The sequence below is a fragment of the Brachyistius frenatus genome, unplaced genomic scaffold, assembly GCF_029030835.1.
Source record: "Brachyistius frenatus isolate BFR_SWC_R1_liver_20210118 unplaced genomic scaffold, ASM2903083v1 Contig_228, whole genome shotgun sequence".
Classification (NCBI taxonomy): Eukaryota; Metazoa; Chordata; class Actinopteri; family Embiotocidae; genus Brachyistius; species Brachyistius frenatus.
Window position 1 is genome coordinate 371000 of NW_027210827.1, and position 26501 is coordinate 397500.

At 46.6% G+C, this 26501-nt stretch overlaps 2 protein-coding genes across 2 annotated transcripts in view; both read left to right on the top strand.

Annotated features, from left to right (window-relative positions):
• The window catches only part of cox10 (cytochrome c oxidase assembly factor heme A:farnesyltransferase COX10), a 31400-nt gene extending 18528 nt beyond the window's left edge, over positions 1-12872 (top strand). The window contains exons 5-7 of the mRNA XM_069719962.1: positions 5904-5974; positions 9443-9675; positions 10865-12872. Coding sequence (XP_069576063.1) covers positions 5904-5974; positions 9443-9675; positions 10865-11298 — 738 coding nt within the window. The 3' untranslated portion in view covers positions 11299-12872. The remainder of the gene's footprint in view (positions 1-5903; positions 5975-9442; positions 9676-10864) is intronic.
• Positions 12873-16859: 3987 nt separating this feature from the next.
• Positions 16860-26501, top strand: part of hs3st3b1b (heparan sulfate (glucosamine) 3-O-sulfotransferase 3B1b) — a 21135-nt gene continuing 11493 nt past the window's right edge. The window contains exon 1 of the mRNA XM_069719958.1: positions 16860-17739. Within this exon, the coding sequence (XP_069576059.1) occupies positions 17153-17739 (587 nt within the window). The 5' untranslated portion in view covers positions 16860-17152. The remainder of the gene's footprint in view (positions 17740-26501) is intronic.

Below are 26501 nucleotides of genomic sequence, written 5' to 3' on the forward strand. Positions count from 1 at the left end.
GCGTTTTCTCTTTTTGTTTCAAGCTCCGTCCTCGTCTCGTTCCAACACTGCTTCCCCCTCTCCGTGCCCCGTTCCTCGAGTCTCGCATGCCTGTGCCCTGCAGCGAGATCCCCCAGACCCTCTGCCCATATCATCTGCACAGGCAAAAGGGACAGATTATCGGCAGGCCAGAGGTAATGCGGCTCTGCTCGGCATTAATTGGCTGATTAACATGAGGACAGTTTAGCACTTCACTGTCCCACACTCAGCCCATTAATCAAGAGGGAGGCTGTGCCAGCTGAACTGCTGCCAACAGCTCGACACAGAGCACTATAAAGAGAGCTGGAGGAGGCGTGGGTTCAGCCCGCAGCTAAGAGGGAGACGTGATCCACTCTTTGGCCAGACGGAGTACTGCAGTCTCCAACGTGATGCCCGGGAAGAATGAAGGGAGACTTGTGGGGCTTGTCTGTGTGTGTTGCAGCGGCAGAGCGCACCAGACCAGGAAGTACGGGGTGGGGAGAGGGGGGGGGGTTTAACCGTTTGAAGGCCGGCGGGACAAAATATCTTCACGACACCGGCGTTTTGATTTTGCTTTTGCATTCGATTTCTCATCGTGAATTAAACAGCGCGAGCGGTTTGAGCTTTTCGTTCCGAGTCAGACGAGCTGATCCGACATCTTTTCATCACATCAAAAGATCACGGAGGGCGAGGAGCCCCAGACTCGTCTGCCTGCCAGCTGTCCAGACGCGGACGCAACTTCTTTTTTTTTTATCTTTCACCTCCACTGCAGATAGAGTGATCTAAATATGACCATTTTCCCCCGTGGCAGAAACGAAGTGATGGAGATGCCCCTCGGCACGTTTGTCGAAACCACTTCGGTGCTAAAATCCAATTTGTAGTCGCACTACGAACGCCTTGAAGTGATTTTGACTGTTTACAACAAAACCGTGTTCAACCTATGGATGGAAAACTCTTTTATAATATACTATACTTACATTTTCACTTTGAATTGGGTGAAGGAGTTATTAGATGCACAGGTTAACATGCAATAAGTTATAGCCGTGATTAGGGCTCCACAACTTATCGCAATAAAACCGCGATCTCGATGCAATCTCGACTTTGTCGCACTTTTATTTGGGACATCAAAACAGGCGGTTCTACTTTCTCTCAACCAATAACAACGCAGCATCATACCACGTCATCAATGATGATAAATCATGTAACGGCTGTAGTTTTTGAACATTTTGATTCATTAGTGTTATATTCGACTCGGTAGTCATTTCATTAATATGAATGATTTGAAATTTACAAGGTTTCCTTGATTAATGTCACCATTTATATTATTACTAATATTTTACTAGAATATTTTATGCCCTATATTAGGCACCATCTCTGTTGGTGTAGCATTTATACCAGTTATATAACCACCACCCACAGACAATGCTCCCAGGTTGATTCTAACAGTTTAATAAGCACTTTGGAAGTGTTTAACAGGTTCTTCAGGGGAGCGGTGTAAAATCCCAGCATTGCTCACATAGCTCCGAGACTATTCATTTTACTCAGGAGACATCAATAGCATTTATGTGACAGGCAGCACAGCGGTCCCCGTTGTACCACAGAAACACCTTGAAATAACCTTCATCTGCCATGCCATCGCTTTTGTGTTGTGACGAGTCAGGCTGCTCGCCTCGTCAGTTGTGTTCCGTTCCTCTTCTTTCATTTGACTTCAAAACGTTGCGAATGCGCGCCAGAACCGTTGAATTGACTTCTGAGGAAAGCTTAATCTATGTAAATCTTTGGCTGCTTGTTTGTCAAGTGGCTGATCAGAGACAGTTCACAGTTGGTGTTGAAAGGGGGTCGGGAGGGGGATGTGGGGGGGGGGGGGGGCGGAGGGCGCTCTCTGAGAGCTCTCGTGCCTTTTTTTTTTTTTTTAAGTAGACTTGGCTCGCGTGCACCGCGGCTCTGCCCGCCCCTGCGGATGTTTGAGCCTGCCATTCAGCTCCAGTGTGCAAACAGGTGACACTCTGACAAGTGACGGCTTGTGATTGTTGGGTTTAGGCCGAGCACCTGGGCTGCCCTCGGAGGAGCGAGCGAGAGAACGCTGTTTGGGCCAGCTGATGTTCCCGCGAGCCAAAAAGCCGCACAGCTGCTTCGCTGCTTCGCTGCATCTGTTCCCTCTCGCCTCTTGAGTAAACACGGTAAACGCACAGCGTGTAGTTGCCGTGGCGCTCCTCGTGGCGCCTCCCGTTGTTGCGTCGCCGGCCGATCACAGACGTGATTGTCGGCTCGGTAAGACAGACCTTCTCTCGCGGGGCGATGCGCCATCGACGTATAATATCCTTCTTGATTAAGTGGCCATACAAGCCAACTTACTAAGTTAAAAACAAATTGTTTTTGGCGTTGTTTTTTGTTTTTTTTTACACATTTTATCAAAACTTTGCCCCTTAAATTCTTCTGCCCGAGAGTTTAAGTTACAGCCATCCGTCTGATACACTTTGTGGGTTGGTGTCGCCATAAATTATGTCACAATACAAAGCTAAATTGTCTTCCCTCGGCTTCGACACAAGAATAGGAAGTGCCTCCCCGCAGGCTGTTATCAATTTAGCCCCGGTGGTTGGCGGCGGAACACGTTCTGTCTTTGATAGCTCGGAGGATCTGGCAGCCGAACACCCCCTCTCCTTTTTGCTTCTCACTTTGGTCTCGCCTGTTTTCCGTCCTCATCATCTGGCACATAATTGTCGCTCCAGTTATGGGTTAGGTGTGTGTGTGTGTGCGCGTGTGTTCGTTCATAATTGAAAGCAGCAGTCTCTCCATAGCTTCCGGTTCAGTGCACCCACCCATCTCTCTCCGTTGATCCATAAAGGTGTCCATATTATTCATTCGGGCAGTTTTTGAGGGGAACTGTATTTTTTTTATTTTTTTTTTTTTAATTTTTTTTTAAATTTTTAATTTTTTTTTTTAAATTGATCCACCTCCGAACCTTTTATTTGTTTGTTTGTTTTTTTTTACTCTCGGTACGCCACCTTTTTAAAACGGCCCATTGTGCTCCACTGCTCAGCATGTCGGTGAGCGAACGACGAGTCAGCCGCACAGCCTTTTAAACAAACAGCGGCCACCGATTTCAATTACAAATGTCATAGTGTGTCGGTGAATGATGCGAGCAGAGGCGCATCAGGCTCAAAACAAACAAATAAATAAACAAAAGGTCTGTTTGCATTCAATCCAGAGGCACTGTGCACACATGTCCTGATTCAAGCTGAATTGCAGTATTAGCATATTGTTCCTGCTGGAGATGAAGGGAGGCTGTCAAAGTCCTTTCCAAACATTCCTGCAACAGCAAGCTCTAAAATAACTCTTCCTTTTACAGAGGCTTTTTTTATTTATTTTTATTTTTTTTTAATATATATATATTTTTTTTTATAGGAAATCCATTTTAGATAACAGTTATTATGAAGTAGAGTATTTTTATATATCTACCGACATGTCGGCAGGGGTTCTTTTAACAATATTTTATTCACCAGTATTCCGTTTTATTTTTTTTAAGTTAAATATTGGCATTGCAGAGGCACACCCGTCTGGTCAGGAGTGCCCTGCCGGAGTTGCAATTGTTGCTGAACGCTCCAACAGCCACCGGTTAAATACCCACTCACATTATCGCAACCAAAAGCAGGTGAAGACCTCTTAACTCTAAACTGTTAAGAGCCTCTAGACCTACCTGTAGCGGCGCACGTGCGCGCACGCCAAACACGAATGGCCCAATTATTATAAAGCCATCGCTGTAACACATGGCTGCGCTGGGCGGAAATAATGACACGGGCTGCGGAGGCCACTGATGCGAACCAGATGAGGCGCTCCGACTTGAAAGGTGGAGGAGAGGGAGGGAGGACGAGCGGGACCGGACCGAACCGTGGAGCGGCGCGGCGCGGCGAGGTCGGCCGAGGGGCGCCGCGCTCACGTTAAAAACGACGCGCACGCGGCAGGTTCATCCAAACGATGACGGGAAACACTGTGGGGTGCTTTCTCACGCTGGAAGGTTCCTCTTTGCTTCCTTTTATTTACCGTACAGGTGCGTTTATGGGCCCGCCGTGCACAATGTCGGCCTCTTTCTTTGTTTTAAACACGCGGGACGATGTTATTGGAAACTGAAGTGGATCCCTTTTTTTTTTTTTTTTTAATGTGAGCAGTGTTGCAGCGAGCTTGGCAGCGGGCCGGCCGGAGGCCTGGTTCAAGCGCCGCTCTACTCCGTCCTGGACACAAAGCGCATTTCTCTCTCTCTCTCTCTCTCTCTCTCTCTCTCTCTCTCTCTCTCTCTCTCTCTCTCTCTCTCTCTCTCTCTCTCTCTCTCTCTCTCTCATGCGGCCCCTGACCTCCTGACGCATTTCCTGACCCAGGAAATAGAATTAACACCTCGGCCCGGACCTCGGGGTCCGACAGCCGCATACACAGCTGCGCATTAGCCTGGCCCAGTCCAGACCCAGACCCGGCGCACTGGTGCTCTTGACTGAGCCAGAGGTGGAAAAGAGTAGATGGAGGTTTTCTGCGGCGCGTATGAAGAGTGCTTATCCCGCCGTTAATTTTAATGTCTGTGTGTGCGCCTGGAGGGTTTTAGTGCCGCTGCAGTTTCAGCGCTAACTACAACCAAATAATGAGATATTTTCACACTTTTCTGTGTATTGTATTGCCATGAAAGGCTCTTTTTCTTCTCGTGTTTAATCAACTTTGACACAAATATTCAAATCGGTAGCTGTGTCATGACACCGTGATCCACTTGTAGCCAGAAATCCCAAAGAAGCTCACAAAATGAGCTCGAGGAAACTCCCAACGTAATTAGAAGATAACCCAACTTAAAGATGAAAGTTCATAGCTGACATTTTGTAGTAGTTTTTTTTTTTTTTTTGAGCTCAGAGGTTTTGTGTTTCTCCTCCCAAACTCCAAACCTGATTCAAACTGATGTGAAAAGGAAAAATAATGAAAATGCACGTCTGAGCTTTTTGGGACTCCGGTTTACAGTCGAGTGTTATGAGCTACTTTCTGCATCAGACATTAATAGTGCAGCTCCCTCCCTAATGTTTTTAAAAACTAAAAACCTACATGATATCAAACGCAGTGCATTCCAGCAGGGTTATTGTATTAATATGGCGGTGCTCTGATGTCATAAGTGCACTAAATATGGGAACTTTTTGTGTTTGCGAAGAGAAAAGTGGATTATCTGTTTATTAGAGATGGATAGATCTTGATATTCTGTAGTGTAAGTGCTTTATCTGTTTTCTTCATTAGTCAAAGGCTTCTATCAGGCATACAAATACACACACACACTCGCACATAGATTAGCCAGTTCCTGCGTTTAAGCACCCCATATGTTTGCATTTTAGTCACACTGCCAATCTCGAGGGAGCACTTTGAAGCATACTCTTCCAGAGCAGATCATAAAACAGGAGTATAAGTAGTTTTTCACATAGTTGTATCCCAGAACACCCCCCCCCCCTGAGCTGACTTAGAACAGGGCAAGCATTAAATACAGGCAGAGAAGAAGTACAAAATATATATCACGATGGTTGTTTCTTTCTATTCGCATCTTCCTTTGTTTGCAGAATATTTGCAACACAAACATGTGTTTGTGTCTCAGCCCAACCTCTGCACCTCCACAATACAGAAAGCTGATTTCAGTTTTCTAAGCCACACCTGTAGCTGCTGTTGTGTAAGGAGGTGTGCAAGAAGAGCCCATTAAAAAAAAAACAACAACAACCTGAAACTGCATCTGATTTAGCTGTAAGAACTGATGAATATTCACTTCTGCCCGCAGGTACAGTGTCACAGTATGTTTCCTTCTTGCGTTTTATGTGCGAGTGTGTTTGCATCTATAACAACGTGTTGTCATTTTGTGACGTGTCTTTTTTATTTTTTTTGTCGCTCTGTCTCCGCAGTACTTCGAGGTGCCCTTCGACTCCAACATGAACCGTACGAAGAACCGACCCCTCGTCAGAGGACAGATCAGGTACTGTTTTTGCCTTCTTTCTCATTCAGCAGCATTCTTCTCACGACGCTCCGTATGAACGATTTGGCAGAGCGGCCTCATCTGCATTTTTTTTTACTCTTTTTTTTAAAAAAAAAATTTTTTTGAAGAAAGACAGTGAAGAATGAGCGGAGAGTGTACGGGAGGGGAGAAATGCAACGGCTCAGCATGAGTCGGGTTTATCGCCGAGGCAGCACAACAACACTGTGTGACTGCTCCGCGGAACACCCGAGCTCCCTTTTATACCGTCCATCCTGGGTGAATGACAAAGTGTGCTTCTGTTCTCCTGCTCACTGACCTGATCCTTACCTGGTGCTTCGGAGGGTATTTTTTTTTTTTTCCTCGGGGGGGGGGGGGGGGGGGGGGTTGAAACACGACCTAACGGGCTCGTGATGTCAAAGCCTGTGTGTATTTGCAGGCGATATTATAATGAAGACGACACCTTGAATAAAACAGTAGCACGGAGCACACATGCCGTATTGATTTACACCTTTCGGTTCCAGCTTTAGTTATTGAGTCGTTGCTGCTGAAGCGGGCCAGTAGATTTGTGCGTGTGCGTGTGTGTGTGTGTGTGTGTGTGTGTGTGTGTGTGTGTGTGTGTGCGTGCGTGCGTGTGTGTGTGTGTGTGTGTGTAGGATAGCGGCAGACAGAGACCGTCGCTGCCAGTAAGAGAAATGCACGCCAGCAGTGACGACCCTCTGCTTTACACCTGTCGGGTGTAACTGGAACGTGTTGGGTGGGGTGGACGAGGCTTCGGGTGTAGTTTATCTGACCGCCCTCACTCTGCTGTTCAGATGTCAGATAACCTCCGCGTGGACGCATCGCCGCGCTCCTTCAAACCCCACCTCGAGCTCTCGAGACCCTCGTCTCGGCTACCTGCCCTTTTGTCAACCTTTAAGCCGCAGGGCAGACGCGCAGATATTCACTGATGCACGAACTAAAACAAATAACACGAATGTCCTCTGACCCATTGTTAGACTCAGGAAGGGGCCTCCTTTGCCGTTTCACTCGGGACAGGAAAAGCTCCCTCACATTTTTTATCCAGGAGGAACTAAAGAAAAACAACCTGTTTACATAAGAGGATGAAACGCCGTCCACTCTGAGTGCAAATCCGCTTCTGGCAAAACGGAGGCTGAATACCCGCCTCGCCTGCCGATGTGTGCCAGCTCCATCGTCGTTTTCACGACCGAACAACCTTTTAGTGCCGCAACGACCCACAACCATCTCATCCCTGTTTGAGGAATTCTCCGTTGACGTGCTGTTTACAAGCGGACCCTCGTGCTGCCGAGGTGGTTGTTGGACATATTCTAAACACTTTCTCGTCTCTCTGGCTTTCAGCCCGCCCGTGACGAGAGGCGGCGTTCGTTCGTCCGTCCGTCCGTCTCGGAGACACGATGAAAGGCTCTTTATCTCTCGCTCCGTGTCTCTCGTCGTCTCCCTCACACATACAGTCCGCTCGTGGAGACGGAGAGCAGATGGGAAGCTGAGCCGTCCTGTCAAACAAGCCATCACGAGGCCACGTTTTACACACTGGCCATGTTATCTTCAGCCAGCTCGTGTCCCTCAGCTCGGTCCGTCTTTAATGCCCGACGATGATGTCAGAGTTGGAAGTAGTTTTGCGCCCTCGTGCACGATCTGCCCCGCCTTTTCCGTTTCCTTTTGTTTCTTCTTCAGTTAAACGTGGCCCTTCTTTTGTTGCGGTTCTCTTGAGTTTGAGGTTTGAACTACCTTCAGCTCGGTGGGTCGGAGGAGCGCAGCGGATCAGTTCGAGTCTCCCGTCGGCACGGCGGCACACCTTCCGGTTGTCGAGCCGAAGACGGTTATGATTTCAGCATCACAACAAATCTGGTGTCGCCGTGATCCTTTTGCCTTCTGATCAAGTCTTCGCTCTCACCGAGACCATCTTTAATCGTTCATCAAAATAAATCCGCTTCAGGTCCACTCGCTGGTTTTCCAGTAACTGTCAACAACATGTCATGTTCTTCGTCAACAGTTTGGTTTTACCGAATTTGTCAAACTACTCTGTCTGAGGTCAAGATCAAACTTTAAGGTAGTTTAATCATGTTTCGTTGTAACAAACTGCTGCTGAAATCAGAAGAAGTGAAACTCCGTCTTCCGCGGCTCGTAATTCATTAGTTCTAATCAAATTTGATATTTTTCACGAGTTTCTTTGCTTTTTTTTCGCTGTGCAAATCGCAGCGCAAATTAGCAAAACAAACCATTTCTGATGGATGTCTGTTTTTGTGTGAGAATTCGTGTCGGGGGATTAGTCAGTTTCTCTGGGGGGGGGTAGTTGTGCCTCAGGATTCACTCGTCATTAAATAAGCTCCTTTCTGGCTGTCAAGACAAAATAAACCTGTCAAGGCAAAATAAACCTGTTTGTGTTCATGTGGATGCTGTTTAGTCTCAGTAGGTTTCAATGATCTGCAGTCTGTGAAGCCACTTGTGTTTCTGAGTAGATTTTTTGTTTTCCACACTTTATTTGCCCTCTTTGATCACTTGAATATTTCACAGGTAAATTGGTTTTTAAGTAGAATCCTGTTCCTTCGGGCTGGCGGTTAGATCCCTTGTGTTTCCTATTTGAATCCCCGGCCTTGCTTGTGGTCGAACCAGTTGACCACATCTTGGTCTTTCTGTGTTGACATTACCCCACCTGACGCTCTGATGGCGGCTGCCTTTCGACTGTGAGCGGGCGACAGCGAACCCACCTCAGGCCATGTGATGTAGGACACCCCCCCCCCACCCCTACCCCCTCTCCCGACCCGACCCTCCTCCGAGCCAGCCCACAGCCAGACTGTCAACAGCCCACAGCCAGCCAGCACGGCCCCATCCCAGCCCACATAAAACAGACACAACACCACTAATCACATTAATGCAGCGATCTCCCTGCGCGGCCACACCACCAAAATAAAAGCCCTGTTTGCTTTTTGAAAAAAAAAAAAAAAAGGGCCTGCGTTTGGTCAAGATGTTAATCTACCCTCTCTTTAATTTATGGAGCATTTACTGGCGAATTTGAACCAGACCTTGCCATCACTGCTTTCAGTTAAAGACGAGGAGGAGGAGGAGGAGGAGGAGGAGGAAGAAGTCTTCATCCGGCTAAAAAAGCCTGGGCTGCGGTGGTTTTTCTTTTTAGCTAGTTTTGATCTCTGGCGTGTGCACATGCTCTTCATCTTGCGGGGCTACTTTTATCCCCCGACAAACTCTTATCAGATGAGTTTCCTCCCGTTTGGAGGCGGAGGCCTCGCGCCGAACACGTGGAGCAATCACCGTCTTATCTGGTGTCTGCACGAGCCCCGCAAAACCTTCATCATCCCACAGTTCCCGTAGTAGTGACGAGCTGCTTTTTTTTTTTTTTTCTTTCTTTCTTTCTCTCTCCTTTGTTTCAGCCTGGATCCGTGTAATGTAACTTTTCCCGTCTTTCTTCTTCACCCTTCCCCTTCCTCACGTCAGTCCCCTCCACGCAGTGTCCTTCGCTCTCGCCTGCGGCGTCCCCGGAGTGGCCCTCCTCACGCTGGCGGTGAACCCCCTGACGGGCTTCCTGGGCGCCCTCAACATCTTCCTGTACACGTGCTGCTACACGCCGCTCAAGAGACTCAGCATCAGCAACACGTGGGTGGGAGCGGTGGTGGGCGCCATACCTCCCGTGATGGGCTGGACCGCTGCCACCGGCTGTCTGGAGCCAGGTACAACTCACCGGCCGACATATGGGAGGTTGGGAGGAGGTGTGGGGAGGGAGGGGGGTTAACGGACGCGTGTTCATCTTGTCCGCGTGCTGGCGTGGAGATGATAAGGCGGGTCGGCCGGAAACGTATTCGGCCGCAGGACGACTTCGGCTTGAAGCGATTTAACAAGCACAAGATGCCAAACGTTTTCCTGGATACGGCTCCTCCAACGTGTAGATTTACTGCAGTTCTCTGTTTTATATCGTTGTAAAAGGAAATGTATCTGGATTTTAGGCTGTTGAAAGGAAAATAAAGACAATTGGCTTTCCCAGTATTGTCAGACATTTAATCAAACTAGAGGATCAATTAGAGGAATAGTAAAGAGATGAATTGCAGCCCGCCTCGGCATCACTGTCGGGATTTGTTTGATCTTGGGTGTCACCGTTTTCACCTTTTCGAAAAGTGCCGCTCTGACATACAAACTCGGCATATTAGCCCGGATGGCGCTGCCGTTTCCATGTCTGCAGACACTGTGAAGGACAAAGAGCTGCTGTTAAATATCATTTATATCCAGCCAAAGTCGTTCTGACTCGTTTGCAGTCGGGATTTTGCATATTTGCTGAATTCAAAACTGAGGACAACTTTCCCATGTGGAGGGTTTTCTGTCGCCTGTTGTGACGACTCACTCTGTTTAGTACTTGTGGTGAACACGAGTCCACACAGGATGTGAAACAAGCTACTGTCACTAAGTCAATCTGCGCACTTCCTCTTCTTGTCTGACAGTAATGTGACTTCTGGGAAAAGTTCATCAGGCAAAAGGGAACCACTTCAGATGATTAACAAAAACTCTGCTAGTTGGGTTTTTTTTTTTTTTTTTTTATTATTTATTAACATGGTAGTTTATATTTTTCTGAGCAGGCCAGAATGTTCAAGTTTTCTTCTGTTTATTATAAGAACAAACACTTTTCTGAATACTATAACAATATTTGAACAACAAAGGGGTTTATTTAATGAGAACAAATGTGTTTTATTGTCATTTTAAGATTCAAAGTCAGTAGTTTTATCTCAAATTCAAAGCAATAAAGCCTAATATTTGAGTTTCAATTAAACAAGCAGCAAATTAGTTCGAGCCTCTCAGACTGCAGTCGAAATCATTCACCCCCTCCCTCCTCTCTCTTCCCTCTCTCCCTCCCTCCCACTCCCCACGTAGGTGCTTTGTTGCTGGGTGGTTTCCTGTACAGCTGGCAGTTCCCCCACTTCAATGCCCTCAGCTGGAACTTGAGGGAGGACTACTCCCGCGGCGGCTATCGCATGATGTCCGTCACCCACCCGGCCATGTGCAAGCGGGTGGCCCTGCGCCACAGCTTGGCTCTGATCGCTCTGGCGACCGCGGCGCCTGCGCTGGACTTAACCACCTGGACCTTCCCCGTCATCTCCCTGCCCATCAACCTGTACATCAGCTACCTGGCCTTCGACTTCTACCGCAAGGGAGACCGCGGCAGCGCTCGCAAGCTGTTCTTCTGCAGCCTCTGGCACCTGCCCATGCTGCTGCTGCTGGCGCTCACCTGCAAGAAGTACAGCAGGAGGCAGGAGGGCGCCGCCCCGCCTCCAGCTCCTCTACCCCTCGCACTGCCGGCGAACTAGTCGCCACAGATATCCCGACGCCTCCCGAGGCCACCGAGACCCTCCTTTTAACCACAATACTCCTCCGGTTTGTCTCGGTGTGCTCGGGGGGGGGGGGGGGTGGCGGGTTCAACCGAAACCACTGAAGATCTCCGCATATCAGGAAAAGAGCTGGAGATAATGTGGAGCTGAATTACAGAAAACACTGAATTATCACATCAGGCTGTAATTATGTTGAATGTGTGTCCTGTAAATATTCTGTATTTATTTATGTCGGGGCCCACCAGTTCCTCTGTTCTGTTGTACATGACTGATGTTAAATGACCTTATGCAGTGTAAATTGCTCCTACGGATCCACAGAGGCCTCAGCGTCCGCAGAACAGACGACCAGATGCATTGAACGAATGCAAAAACAAAATGTATTTAAAAGATTTATGTTTGATTCTCAGACGATATATGAAAATAGGACGAAATCGAACCTCTTTCAGGAGCAGCTGCAACATAGCACCTCATATGTTTGGTTGTTGCTCTACTTTCACTTGATCCGTGTTACTTGACGGTTAATAAGACTCGTTGCATTTCGCTTCCCAGAAAAAGCACAGAGGGGTTTTTATTCATTAACCAGCCGTTGCATTGCAACGTCGGCCCACCGTGCGAAACGTCTTGGCTTCGCAATGACGGCAGCAAAAATTCTGAGATGCCGACAATTGAGACCCGAGTCGTCAACAAAGGAAGTTATGTGGAGCACAAAGAGTGAGAAAGTGCACAGAGGGAGGAGGCCGGGCCGCCCGGCTCCACCCGACTGTTGGCTTTAGTCTTTGCTGTGATTACAGCTCGGAGGCCCTGCTCGCTTTACGGCTTCGCTCAGCCTCTCCGAAGGGGCGGACCAATCGGCAACCAATACGATGACGCGGAAGTTCCTCTGATGTCAGCGGTGGTAAGAGTTTCGGTACACAACATGCTGTATGTGGTGGTCAACGCCGGTCGGTTAAAGGACGCGCCAACGGTTTCAGCACGAACCCGAGGTCTACGTCGAAACGTAGATTCACACAGTGGCACCCGGCTGAAGGTCGCGTTCGGTCGGATGGCTCGAGTTCAAGACTTTTCACCCTGTCGGGCGGCGCTCCGAGTCCACGAGGAAGCAAAAAATGCACCCGCATGAAATTTTTGTAAACTTGCGTTTAACGTATTTAACTCGGGCACTGTAAGTAACTAATTTGAACCCAAACCGTGATCTTTATCCTTAAATCTAACCACGTGGTTTTGGCGCATACATTTAAGACGCCTCGTCCCATATCAGAGGCGTCGTCGGACTTTGTTTGGACAGTCATGCGACGTGGACGCAAGCCGGTTAAAAAGGGTCCTGAAAAAAAAAAAAAAAAACACGAGACGTCTCTCAATTTGTGAGCCGTTATTGTGAAACGAACACGTTTTGCGCTTTGGATTAACGTCGTTATTCCACATTTTGATGCGAGACTGGGACGCTTTAACGTAATGCTTTAATTCAACATCGTTCGCCGGCACCAAAACACAGGGAACAGTTTACCCCCCTGTAGTAAACAAATGTTCTCTAACAATAAACACGTCATTATTTTGATTCTGTCTCTCGTGTCATCAGTTGCTCGTTTTGAATTTCTGTTTTCGATGTTGTAAATTGTGCATGATTTGCTGCAAGTAGACCCCTTCCACCTTTACCCAACATACACAAAACACGCAAACTACAGCCGCACCTCGTTAGGTGACGCTGACTCCGCGTGCACATAATATATGGATTTAAGTTTCAATTATGGCCTTAGTGGATGCATGCTCGCTTTAAGCACAAATCTCCGTCCCTCCAACGGGGCTCTATTTAGCAGGCCACCTCGGCACCTGTCAGTCAACATGTGCTCCCCTTCCGCCCTTTACCCCTAGTTTTGGTATTTGGTTACATTTCCATCACCGCACTCGGAGAAACGAGCGTCCACCCCCCCTCCGCCCACCCCCTCTCCGCCCCGCACCTCCTTCCCCTCCCGCTGCCATCCTCTCCTCCATAAAAGAAAGGGGGCCGTAGGATTTAGCCAAGGCCGAGAGACCTGAAACGGCTCGACATCCTCGTAAAGCGTCTGACCGGATACGAGGTTTCAGAGGGTGAAAGCGGAGCGATTCGGCCAGCTGTTACAGTTTGGGAGAAAAGTGGGGAAAAAAAAAACACATACACACACACACACACACACACACACACACACACACACACACACACACACACACACACACACACACACACAGAAAACCTGTGTGGAGATTGAATGTCGATACCAACCTCCACGGCTCAAAGTGATGGTTTACAACATCCGCTCCTACAGAGGTGACTCTGGTGATGTCTGGTACCATCCGCCTTTATGGTTGAACAGTTATTGGATTTTTCTTATTGTTTCTGTATATTTAGCATTCAGACCTGTAGCTGGCTGAGATTCCAGATAACACGAGAGTGATGTTTTATTTGAATGTAAGTCCATCCTTTTAAATCAGCGTTATTCATAATTAACTATGAAAGTCTCAGGCAAGTTTATGCTCTGGTTGTAGAGACAAACAGGAGCTTGTTAAAAAAAAAAACAAAAAAAACTCCCAAAACTTCATGTGAACCAACAAATAGCAATTTCTAAAGGTGTAATCTACTCAAAAACATCTTTCGCTTTGTGGAACTTTTGAATGTGCTCACCTTAAATATGATGCTAAGATTTGTATTTATGAGATGTTTTTTTTTTAATCATTTTAAGAGGATTTTATTCTGGTAAATTGATCTGCAATTAACATTTCAAACACAAACAATTAGGCTATTCAAAGCAGACTATGTGTATATATCTTAAAAAAATTGTCTGAGTAGATCTTAAAGTATTTATGTGACTTGTTAAGAGACCTCAAAACCTGCTGGTCATACCTTATGTAAAAGAACAGTTGACATTTTGAACTTGGATCAGATTTACTCTAATGTATGCAAACCTCAAAAAGTCACCGTATTATTATTTCATAAGTCAACAATATTTTATGAGCGCTCATCTTCCTTTATTTCCACGCGTAAAGACGTGGATGGCTTTTCTCTCCCCCCCCCCCCACTGCTGATATCAGCCATTAAAACATTCATGTGATTTTTTTTTTATTTTTTTTTTGCCTTTTCAGTTTGAGTCTGAGGTGCTGTGCCAGAGTCAACAAAGTGAGGAGCGAAATATGCATCTGTAAACAGGAGAGAGGCTCCCAGCAGCAATCTGCATGTCAACCACAGTGCAGCAGGCTTTCATATATCCGCACACCGAGGCTCCCATCAGAGGGGGGGAAATACTGTACTCCAGCTCGGGTTCCTGGACTCCTCAGACCAGGCAGTGAAAATCTCAGGATGACGGATGACCTCTGGCCTCTCTTCAAAAGGTTGGTAGATGCAAAGTAGAATTGAAATAGCGGCAGTAAATCCTACAGCAACATTTAAAACTGAGCGTGCACAGGGGGAAAAAAAAAAAAAAGTAGTTCCATAAATAGGAATATGAGAGTAAAAAAGTGACTTTTAATGTCATGGAAAAACTCTTTTATTATGATAAATTCAATGTGGAACACAAGCAACAGGTAGTGTGAGTATTTCTCTTAAAAAAAACAAAAAACACGACACATACAAAGGAAAATCTTATCTTGAAAAATCCACCGTTCGGCTCGGTTTGACGCCACCATCTTAATTTAATGTCCTTGTAATAAACCCAGGCCGTAATTTCGCCGTGACTTCTACTAATTGCAGCCAAGACAACTAAAAATAAAAGTTTTGTGTTTTTTTTTTGGTACAATAAAACACATGTTAGGGGAGGCTGTTCACGTTTCAGCCTGTGTGTTGGTTCGTTTTAAAACCACGAGTCTGTCACTGGGTCTGTTTCATGCGCTGCTGGAGTCGCCGAGGTTTAAATTACAGCTCTGTTTTGAGTCATCTCCAGTCAGATGAAAAGCATTCGCTGTCCTTTTTTTCTTCTTCTTCTTCTCTTTAAATTGGTAATTAAGTGCGTGTTTCCAATGTTTTTTAGGTTTTTTTTTATTTTATTTTTTTTATTCTGAGGTTTTGCTGAGTTTCGCAAGCGCCCACCGACATTTTGAAGTTTATCTAATAAAAGTGTGCTTGGGTTTTTCAGATGACTGAAAAAAAAAAATAGTTTTACGCATTTCGGTCTATATGTTGAGGAGAGTTTTTTTTTATTTTTTTATTATCGTGCAAATTCTTTGTTAATAGAATGTTTCAAAGTAAAACACTCCCCGGATTATTACGCACAGGCTGTTAATTATATCTTCTCATTTGCTGCATATTAAACAGACTTTTCAACTTTAGAATGAAGCTTTTAATGTCACAAATGAACGCCATGGGAGAGCGTGCTCTCTCCGGGAAGTCCATTATTTTGGATCATATCAAAAGAATAACTCTATAGAGATTCCATGTCCACGGAGATGGATTTAACCTGTTGAAATAATTCTTCCAACTTTACACAAGCAAACAGTTCCCGCTTCTTCTTCTTTTTTTTTTTTTTTTAAACGGTGTGTTGCCATGCTGTTATAGATTAATTTGTAAGAACACGCAGGAGAAGTGAGGAAAGTTTTAAGTCAAGTTATAATACGTAAAGACACACTCAGGTCAGACACACGTTTGAGGGAGAAATGGTCAAATGAATAGTGTGAGTAATTACAGGCAAATTATAGGCTATAGAAAACTATTATTAATAATTATTATTATTATTAATCCTGTTTTTGTTTATCACGGAAATTCTATTAACCAGTTGTTGTTTCTCCGGGAATCTTTTTTTTTCAGTTTTAATAGCCAGGTTAATCACACGCACCCAATTAATTAGCCTGTTAATTAGTTAAGTAATTAAAACAATAGTCATTAAAATTAATGATCTGTTTGACTTTGTTTTCCCGGTATCATTTTCTAGTTTTAATAGGCGTGAACTGTCAGAAGGCTTTAAAGTGACCTCCATTAGTGTTAATATCAGTCAAACTATGTCATTTTCCCCAAATCTGAGTCAGTTTAAACGCCATTTGAGTTGATTATGTAGGTAGACCTGCTGGTTTATTATTATTAATTTTATTTATTTTTTTTAAATGGCAGTATTTTGCATAATAAGGGCTTTAAATCATATATTTTGGAGTTTATTTTCTTTATTGTTAAGCCTAATAAACCGTTTGCCTAAATGAGATCAAACCAGACTGAAACGGTCACACTTTCACGTGAACGGTAAGCGTGCACCGGGACGTGAGACTCTGCAGTTAATTGAACTCTTATGACCAATAAGAAAGTTTTCCAAACTCTCAGCAGAGTCTTCCCCCCTCCCTCCCCTCCCCCCCCTCCCTCCCCTCCTCTCCCAGCACCGCACGCTTTCATTGCCATCCCCGAGGCTCCCACGGCCGGCACCGCCCCTCCCTCCCTCTGATTGGTCCGCTCCTATCAACAAACGGCTGCGTGTCCGCGTTCCCCTGCAGCCGTTGGCCGCCGCCGCCGCCGCTCGAGCTCCGCGCCTCTGTATAAGGCGCGGAGCTCGAGCGGCGGCGTGAACAAAACCTGCGATGCGGCCGCTGCAGCTCCGCGGTGCGTCTGTCGCAGCTCGACACTTCCACAAATTTTAGCCACAATTATGACTACAAATCGCTCAATGCCTCTCCGTTCCTGGATATATCGCTCACTTCCGTTCTGTTTAGATTAGCTCTCGTTTTGTTTTTAGGTGTGAGTTTTATTTATTGATTTTTTTATTTTTATTTTTTTTTTTTTTTTTTATAGGTGAGCATGTGCGTAAATTTTGCGAGGGTTGCAGAGGTGCCACCGGGAGTGAGTAGGGCAATATGCGCCGCTGGGATATGATTTTCAACCGAAAGGCTTATGGAATATAGCCCAGCGTGCCACAGCCTGTATGCCTTCTGGTCCAGCCCCGTGAAGAAGAAACTCGTTCTGCTCAGCATCATGTTTTTAATCTGGGTATACATGCTGTACTCCTGCGTGGGCTACTGCTCCACCATGCCAAGTTTGGTGGTGGAGGGTTACCGGGGCAAGGAGACCGGCGGCTCGGCGGTGGGCAAGAGGACAGAGAGCGGCAGGACGGACCTGGTGTCCCGACTGCTGGCCAAACCGCAGCCCTGGGAGGATATAGAGAGCGACTACGAGGAGCCGTCCATCAGGACCGCCGCGTCCAGAGACCTGCTCAATAACGAGCTGGACACGGACCGGGCCGACGACTGGGACGAGATGCGGGGCGAGCAGCAGAGGGGAGCCCCGGACCCCAGCGCCATGTCCAGCTTCTCCAACGGCTCCGGGAGCAAGAAGCTGCCGCAGGCGATCATCATCGGCGTGAAGAAGGGAGGGACCCGGGCTCTGCTGGAGTTTCTCCGGGTTCATCCGGACATCAGAGCCGTCGGAGCGGAGCCGCACTTCTTCGACCGCAACTACGACAACGGACTGGAGTGGTACAGGTAAGACATGATCCTCCGGCGCGGTGTGGATGCTGACTGAAAGTTCTTAAAAAAAAACACACAAAATGGAACTGTTTTATTTATTTATTTATTTATTTTTTTTACTGTTAAGCATTTGAGAGGCTTTTATTATTCCCTTGGAGAATTTATGGAGGACTTGGCAACGCAGCGCTGCAGCACGGTGATGCTGATATTTGATCAGTAAACCTGAGGGACAAAATACGTTTTTATCTTCCTCTATTTAAGCGTTTTATCGTTTCCATAAGATTTTATTCGTTTATTTCTTTCCCACACAGCAGCATGAACGCCCGTTTTTATAGCCTTCGGTGTAATTAACTAATGAATTAAAATGCTCTAACAAGAGCTGTAATTTGGACCTAATAAAAGTAGCCTGTAACAAATTTAAAAAAAAAAAAAATGATCCAGCTGGTTTGGAGTTTATTTTATTAAGTAAACACATCAAGCTTAAATAAACAGGGTGGGAAGACGCTGTTTGTGTCCCCTGCTTTGTTCGGAGTCCATCAAGGCTGTTTGCTCTCACAGATTAAAACCTTTCTTTTTTCTTTTTCTTTTTTTTATTAGCTGTTAATTTTGAGGTTTGATTGCAGACTGATTTTGATCTCGTATGTAATTTTGTTTTGGAAGAACGGGCACTTTGTGAAGCTGTAGTTGCAGATCATTACGGTCGGGCTGGCCTGTTTTCTTGCGATGTGCAGTGATCTCTATTGGACACAGTGCCACACTGCACCTTGACGGTGACGCGTTCCTCAGGCTCGTCTGTCAAGTTACAATTTTGAATTTAGTTGGATTTTATGTTGTTGTGTTGTTTTTTTTTGCGATTGAGATTCGCGTTTATAAATTAAATCTCATTTATTAGGATCGATTAAGGGGATTGTAGTCTGACTCTGCCGCCTTCAGCTCTCGGTTACATTTGGGTGAGTAGGAAATGTATGAAAATATAGGACCCGAGTTTTGCACTTAACTACAATACACTGTGAAAAGAAGCTTCAATAAACGTGGAGCACAATTCGAGCAAATTGCCCAGTGTGACAAGATCCAAATAAAAAAAAAAAATAAGAAAAATCTCTTAACTCTTTTAAACTTGTTTGTGAGACCAATTTTGAGACGTGGAAAAAAAGGGAATAGTAGGCTATTGTGTTTTTTTTTGTGTGTCTTGCATAACATTAAACCTAATAGTGTTGATAGATGTGAAAGGGTTTGTGTAGTTTGGAGCATTCTTATGTCAATGGGCTCTACAGGCCTTCATAGCCTACCTTGTCAGAAGAAAAAAATAAAAAAGAAGGGGGATTTGCAGAATAAAGTGAGGAGGATCCTCTTCAGAAACAAAACCCAAACTGCTTAACATCTTCAGAGGTCGATAAACTAACAGTATCCTCGTCATTTACATCACAAAGTGTTGATGCAAGGAGCCGAGGGAGCATTGAGCTTACTGACAGTCCATGAAAGGTCACAGTGCAAACAGCCCTCTTCATTGAAATGAAAATAATTACTTGAGTTTTTAGTTAGTTTTTTGCGACTTTTTTAAAAAAAAATTTAATCTGATTTAAATCAGCGCTTAGTTAGACTGGTAATTATTTTAAATCTATTTCTATCACCAGGGTTAAGTTCTGGCGAATAAATAGCAGATGACCAAATCAATTTATTGATTGGCTATTGAAATTCCACTTAAAATTCAAAAATTGCCAATTATTTTCAGACATTTTTTTTTATTATTTTATTTTTTTATATCATGTCAGCTCTTTTACCCCAATTTGGTGTTTTTTTTCCATTAAGTTTTCGTCAAACACAATAAGAGAAAGTTTCTTCGGTGTTTTTGTGGCCGCCCAAAAGTAACGGATTTGGCCCCGGCTCTCATACGCAGGACGCTGAAGAGGGGGCCCAACAGTGTTCGACATAAAGGGAGGGGAAAAGGAGCTGAATGGGAACCGAGCGTTGGCAGCATTTAAAATAAAGACACCACTCCTTGATCTGCACGTCGTTCCACGCGCCCTGCTCTCGGGAGAAATTTTAGATATAATTTCAGGGCGACTTACTGGTGAGAGTTTGCAGGACGGCTGCGATTTCACCCGACTTCCACCTTCGACTGTTCAACTGTGGAAAAATGCTGTCTGCTACTTTTTTTTACATTTTTTTATTTAAACCATGAAATCGAATACTTTCAAAACCATGTAAAGAAGTCATGACTCAAGGTTTTCTGAGATGGAGTGGAAGCTCACACAAACACACACACACACACACACACACACACACACACACACACACACACACACACACACACACACACACACACACACACACACACACACATATAAACGTACACCGGCTATATGTGTGCGTGTTCTGCATTGAAAACAAAACTTTTTTTTTTTAGTGCACAATTCCAGATTTTGTTTGTGATCTAAAGAAACGTGATGCTTTGAGCAGGATCTCTGGACACTTGTGGTTTTTTTTTTTTTTTCCCAAACAAGAATTCACCCCCGTGTTTTCCTCCTGATAGAAGTCCGCTCGGATTGAACTGGCGGAGCAGTAAAATCTGTCGTGACATACTTTTACGGACGAAGTGCAGTGAGAAATGCGCGTTGTAGTGAAACAGCTGCTGGAGGCCGTCCCGGCAGCGGAGGGAGAGGAGGGAGGAAAAAAAAAAAAAAAAACACAAAACACAAAAAAAACAACACGTTTTTTGTTTTTTTTTGTGGAGTGAGGATGGACGGAGGAAACTGCTGATGCTCCGTCAGGACCAGATACTGGAGATGACTCGGGAGAGAACGCTGGAACGTTCCGCACAAGAGGCTGAATTGCATTGAAGAATGAATAGTCAGTGAAAAAGTGATCTAAAAATCACAGTCGTCCGTGGAGACGGTTCAAACGTGTGTGTTTGTGTCCGAGTTGTGTAACTCACCTCTCCTCGTTTGTTCATTTGCACACACACACACACACACACACACACACACACACACACACACACACACACACACACACACACACACACACACACACACACACACACCCCGCCATCCGCTATTGCAGCTAGCTCACACCGTCCCGTCCCCCGTCCCCCGTCCCCCGTCCCCGTCCCCCCCCCCCACAATGGACGCACATTTAGAGTTGGAATTCCAGCTAGTAAACTGCAGCCATAGAGAGAAAAGACAGAGAGAGAGGGAGCAGAAAAGACTCTTTAAGTTTGAAAATGAAAAGGAGGTGGTGATAACAAGTCATATTGTGGATTTCTGATGTACTCTGACAGTTTTTATTTGTGCCAAAGACAAACACACGATTCATGCTTTTGACCGAGGGGGTCTTTGTATCAGGAGGTACACATTTTCACAGTGAGGTCATGCATAAACTGGCCCCAAGGAACACACACACACACACACACACACACACACACACACACACACACACACACACACACACACACACACACACACACACACACACACACACACACACACACACACACACACACACACACACACACACAGAGGGAGTCAGGGCTCAACGGGCCAATGTGACTGAATGTGAACAGGAACATTGGTTCATTATTTTCTGTCTGCACCTGTTTCACGGTGCGGCGAAAAGTGCAACTGGTGTCGTCTGAAAACGATAAATTAAAAAAAAAAAAGTTCTCCTCAGCACGCGCACGAGCGGCAAACGCAAAGAGTTAACGCCTGCAAAAGTTTGATAAACCGATCAGAGTAAAAACACGAGAGCTGAGGGGCAGCGGGGTGAACTTTTAGTGAAGCGACAACTTGTGTAACTTTGTTTCATTTCAAATTTTCCAACTTTGTGACGTTCAAATATACGCAGCAATTAAACGTTTTGTGCTTCACAATCAAAAGCTACAACGTACTTTGCAGGAGAAAACGAAGAGACACGTGCGGCGCGTCAAAAGGCGGAGAAAATAAGACATAAAAACTGCGTATGAACAAGAAAATATAACGTTATAAAATCGTGAAAAGGCCGTAGAAGAAATGTTGGATTTAAAAAAAATAAATTAAAAAAAATTAACATTTGTTTTCATTGAGACTTTGTAGGAGTGTAGAAGCAACAAGAGAAGCACTTGAATTTGCCAAGTCTTAACTTTACATTTAACCCTTCATTTGCTGTTTGTCTGACACGGTGTGTCACTTTTTGTAAAACGTGCTTCGGCTCATGCAAATCAGCTGCGAGTGCTCCGGCTCTCCCTTTCAACCGGAGAGGCATTTTATTTACTCCTAACTCTTGTTGACTCGCGGCCCTCGTCTCCGTCCTGTCAGTCTGCGGCGCACGTTGCTCTCTTCGTGTTGCATTTAGCCCTATTGGTTATGAAGGGGCTTTGATATGTAATTACTCCAGTGCGGTTTTGCTGTCGTGTCGCGGGCTCTGGTCTCGGCTCACTGTCAGGGCCAGGCACCGTCGACGCCGTTTCCCCACCCACCCACCCCCGTCCCACCACCTACCCCCGTCCCCCCGCAGCATTAAACAAGAAGCTGCACACATGTCGGGCAGAGTGGAGTTACGGAGTTTTAGAGCCACATGGTGCTCATGAGTAACATGAGGTGGCGTTCTGTTTGCACTGGAGCGAAGTTTATTTTGCCGGGGCACGTCAGTCGTGTCGATCTCTGGAGATTTTTTTTTTTAAAGCGAAAAGTTGTCTTCAAGCGGTGATTTTTTTTTTTTAAAGAACTGGTGCGCCATAATAATACAACATGTTAACTTGGAGACTGAACGCTTTGAGTCCTTGTGTGATGTGGTTCATAATCAAAGGTTGGGCCTCGTTCGCCGTCGAGAGAGCCGGCGCCATCCCCGAGCAGGATGTGTCTCTGGTCAACCTTTGTATCTAGTCAGTGATAAAAAAAAAAAAAAAAAACACAGTCGAGGTAAACACGCTTTACAAAGCGGCGTTCAGTACTTTATGGCGCCACAAAAGGACAAGTGGAGCATTGTTGAAAAGGGGGGGGGTCCCTTAAAAAAAGAAAAAAAAAGACAAATCTTGGTTCCGCTATCAGACTTCGGGATTTGTGCGGAAGTCTGCACCGTTTGAAAGCCGTTATCTACCGCCGCCCCCGCTGGTCGTTCGTTGAGCCGGAGTCAGGCTGCCGCTCCTGGCCGTGTTGGGGGACAGTTCTGGATGGGTGCACGTCCCTTTATCTGCCCACCGCGGGGGCGCCGCGTAGGTGATCCGTCCACTCTCTGCTGACCTCGCCCTCCTTCCTTCCCTCTCAATGGCCCAAAAAGAGGCCACCTGGTTCTATAGAGCGTCGGTGAAAGGCATCAAGGCCGACAAAAAACACCCAGCGCTGATGTTTGCATACATGGGTTGTTTTGTAGGAAGTCAGCGGGCATTGTTGAACCACGAATGATATTCATCTGCAGTCACAAAAGGCCTGAAACACGCAGACAGCCCTCCGCCGGCGCTGCCACGGCCGTGGCTCCTCGGGGATGGCCGGTATTGATCGGTCAGGCCTGATTGGAGGTAATGTGGTAGAGATGGGTTAAGGGCCTTTGGCTGGGGTCAGACCCACGTCTGCTCGCTGACAGGGTCTCTGTTGACCATCTGCAGAGCTACACAAAGCTGCTGGAAGCTACGAACCCCGCTGGGGATTTCATATCCTCAGAAAACAACAGCATGACGGCACAATTTTGAAACCCAGCGAGTTAGAAAATGAGGAGGATGTTTTTTTTTTTTTTTTTTGCAGTGTTTTAAAACTTCATGACAGATTCAATGAGCGGGGAGAGTTGAAGTGGCTCTCGTTCGGAGAGGACGCTGCTGAATTCAGATGATTAGATACTCTGGCTCTCTGATTGTTTCCTGATTCCTGGAACTCCCCGGCTCCTCCGGGGGACCGAGCGGCCGGCCGGCTACCAGCCAACAGTACAGCTGACAGCAGGTTCACATCCTGGGCTCAAATCCTCACTCGCAGTGGGCCAACATAGAAAACAAGCAGTTTGAAACTGTGCCTCCGTGTTGGCTAAACTTCCACATTCACTTCCCAGATTACTTGTTAATGACACCGTGTCCCCCCCCCCCCCAAAAAAAAAAAACACCAAAAAAACCCCAAAAAACATCGGCCCTCAAATCTCCACCCCTTATGAAACGCTTTTTCTTTCCACGCTCCAGCTGTGCACTTGCGCCGCTCATGTGCAAGAATAGTGTCACATGTCGTGCTCCGTTCGTCCGCTGCTGGGCGGGGCTCGCTGCAGGGCGGGGCTCGCTGCTGGGCGGGGCTCGCTGCAGGGCGGGGCTCGCTGCAGGGCGGGGCTCGCTGCTGGGCGGGGCTCGCTGCAGGCCTCACTGACCACCAGTGGCCCGGAGAAGCCTTTGGTCAGCGTGGAGGGACGGAGTCCCTTCTCTCTCTCTCTCTCTCTCTCTCTCTCTCTCTCTCTCTCTCTCTCTCTCTCTCTCTCTCTCTCTCTCTCTCTCTCTCTCTCTCTCTCTCTCTCTCTCTGCGGCCTGTGAGCTGGCACGGCCCATTGGAGAATACAGAGCGACCGGGGGAGGGGTGGAGGGGTGGAGGGGTGGGGTGTGTGTGGAGAAACAGAGAAAAGGCGGCTTTCATCCGCAAATTACAACCGGTTAATAGTGAAAGGAGAGACCTGTGGAGAGGGGAGGGGCAGCGCTGTGGTGTGGTGACCTGCACACACCCCCCCCACACACACCCCACAAGCCCACCCCCTCCCCCTCCTCCACGTCCACGTCTGCTGGTGTCCAGTGAACACTATACCCACTACCGGAGAAGACAATATGGCCGCCGCAGACAAGAACCTCCTGCTGAAGTCAGTGGATAAAAGAAGAGGCTGACAGGAAGTCGCTGTCAAACCCTCACACGCACTCCCGACTTCACAAGGATGATGCAAACACAAACACACACACACACACACGCACGCACGCGCGCGCGCGCGCACACACACACACACACACACACACACACACCATATTGTTTGTGCTCATTCGCTCGGGCTGGGGAGTCACGTGACCGCGTTTGTTCACTTTTGCGCACTGGCGATGAAGTCAAAGTAATTCGACAACAATAAAACACTTAATAGAAGTCTAATGAAGCTGTTATGGAGGAAGAGAAGAGCCGTAAGACGGAGGAGGCGGCGTACAAACCTCCCTCTGAGCCTCGTGTGAATGAGACCCTTTTTTTTTTTTTTTTAATGAGGTGATAATTTGGATGTTGTTACGCATGTCAGAACAGAACCAGACATCCTCCCTCCAGAGTTTATGGTCATTCATTGCCGCTAAATAAACACCGGCACATTAGAACGGGTTTCCCCAGAGGCCGGCGGAAAAACACACGTTAATGTGGTTTCGTTAAGTATTCACTGTCACGTCAGTGAAAGCGAAAGACAAAAAAAAAAAGTAGTCGAGGAGGAAGAGGAGAAACCGATGACGGCAAACCTGTGAAGCGTCACTCGTCCCAGGTGTTCAGTCCCAGAGGTAGCCATTAGGGTGTCGGGAGAGCGTGGCTGCCTGCGGGAGAGAGGACGGGACACACACACACACACACACACACACACACACACACACACACACACACACACACACACACACACACACACACACACACACACACACACACACACACACACACACACACACACACACACACACACACACAGTGCGACAGCAGCGGTCCCCCGAGGTTTCCATTAGCCTGGCAGTAAAAGAGCAGAGCTCATTAGAAGCGCCGAGTTGCCTCCCTCTCCGCCGCGGCTGCTTCGACACTCGTCACTCTCTCCGTTGAGAGTTGCTCCCCGGTGCTGCCGGGCTCTCTCTCTCTCTCTCTCTCTCTCTCTCTCGTAAGACACTCCGGCTCAACTCGGGGAGACAACCTGGCCAAACTCTGCTCAACGCCAATTATTTTTCCACCGTGCGTAGATTCTTTCCCTCCCTCGTTTAACTGATTGCAATCAGCGGGGCCGTTCTGGAAACTGCGCCCCGGGTCCCCGGAGGCCGCCGCTCCTCTCCACGACCATCAGCTGTTACTGATATTAAACTGACAAATATCTGCGCCCGCTTTACACGTCCACTCCCGAAACATCGCAGACGCAAGTTAGCCAAAATCGTGGTGATGTCATTTTGCACAATTTGGTCAAAATATAGGTTGAGGGGTGTCGGCGTGGACTAATTTTCCTCTTTGACATGCTTTTATTTTCTTATTTTCTTCCTAGCCGACGTTGTGATTCACTTTCTTTTCATAAACTACTGTACTTACTTAAACGGGAAGAATCGGGCTCCATAATTTCTATCTCTTTTAGTGTAACCACGATCTCTGGTGTACGTGTTGAGTGCTTTGTGTGCCCACCATCCACCCCAACCACCTCCTGCCAAATGCAGTTTATACATGTGCTGCTTCATTCTTTCATTAAATAAAAATTGCCTCTAAATTTAATCTCACCAGCGATTATGTGGCACCTAAACATACCAAGGAAGACAGGGTTATAGTTTTTAATGTTTGGAGATATTATAGCCGACAACATCTCGAGTCAAATCCAGGGAAAGGAGTAATAGTGCCTCCGGACGGCTGCTGCCACTCTCTCCATCTCTGAATTGTCTTGACTGGCGCTATTGGTACTCAATGTAGCTAATTATATGTTGAACTTGGCGAGCTGTCTTTAGGAATTTGTAAACCATTAACTTGCAGTGTGCAGTAACGGAGGCCAAATAAGAGCTCAAACGCACAAGAAGATGTTTTTTTTTCTTTTTTTCAGCTCGCTGAGTGACATACAGTGGAGAGGAAATCCCCTCTTCCTCGCAC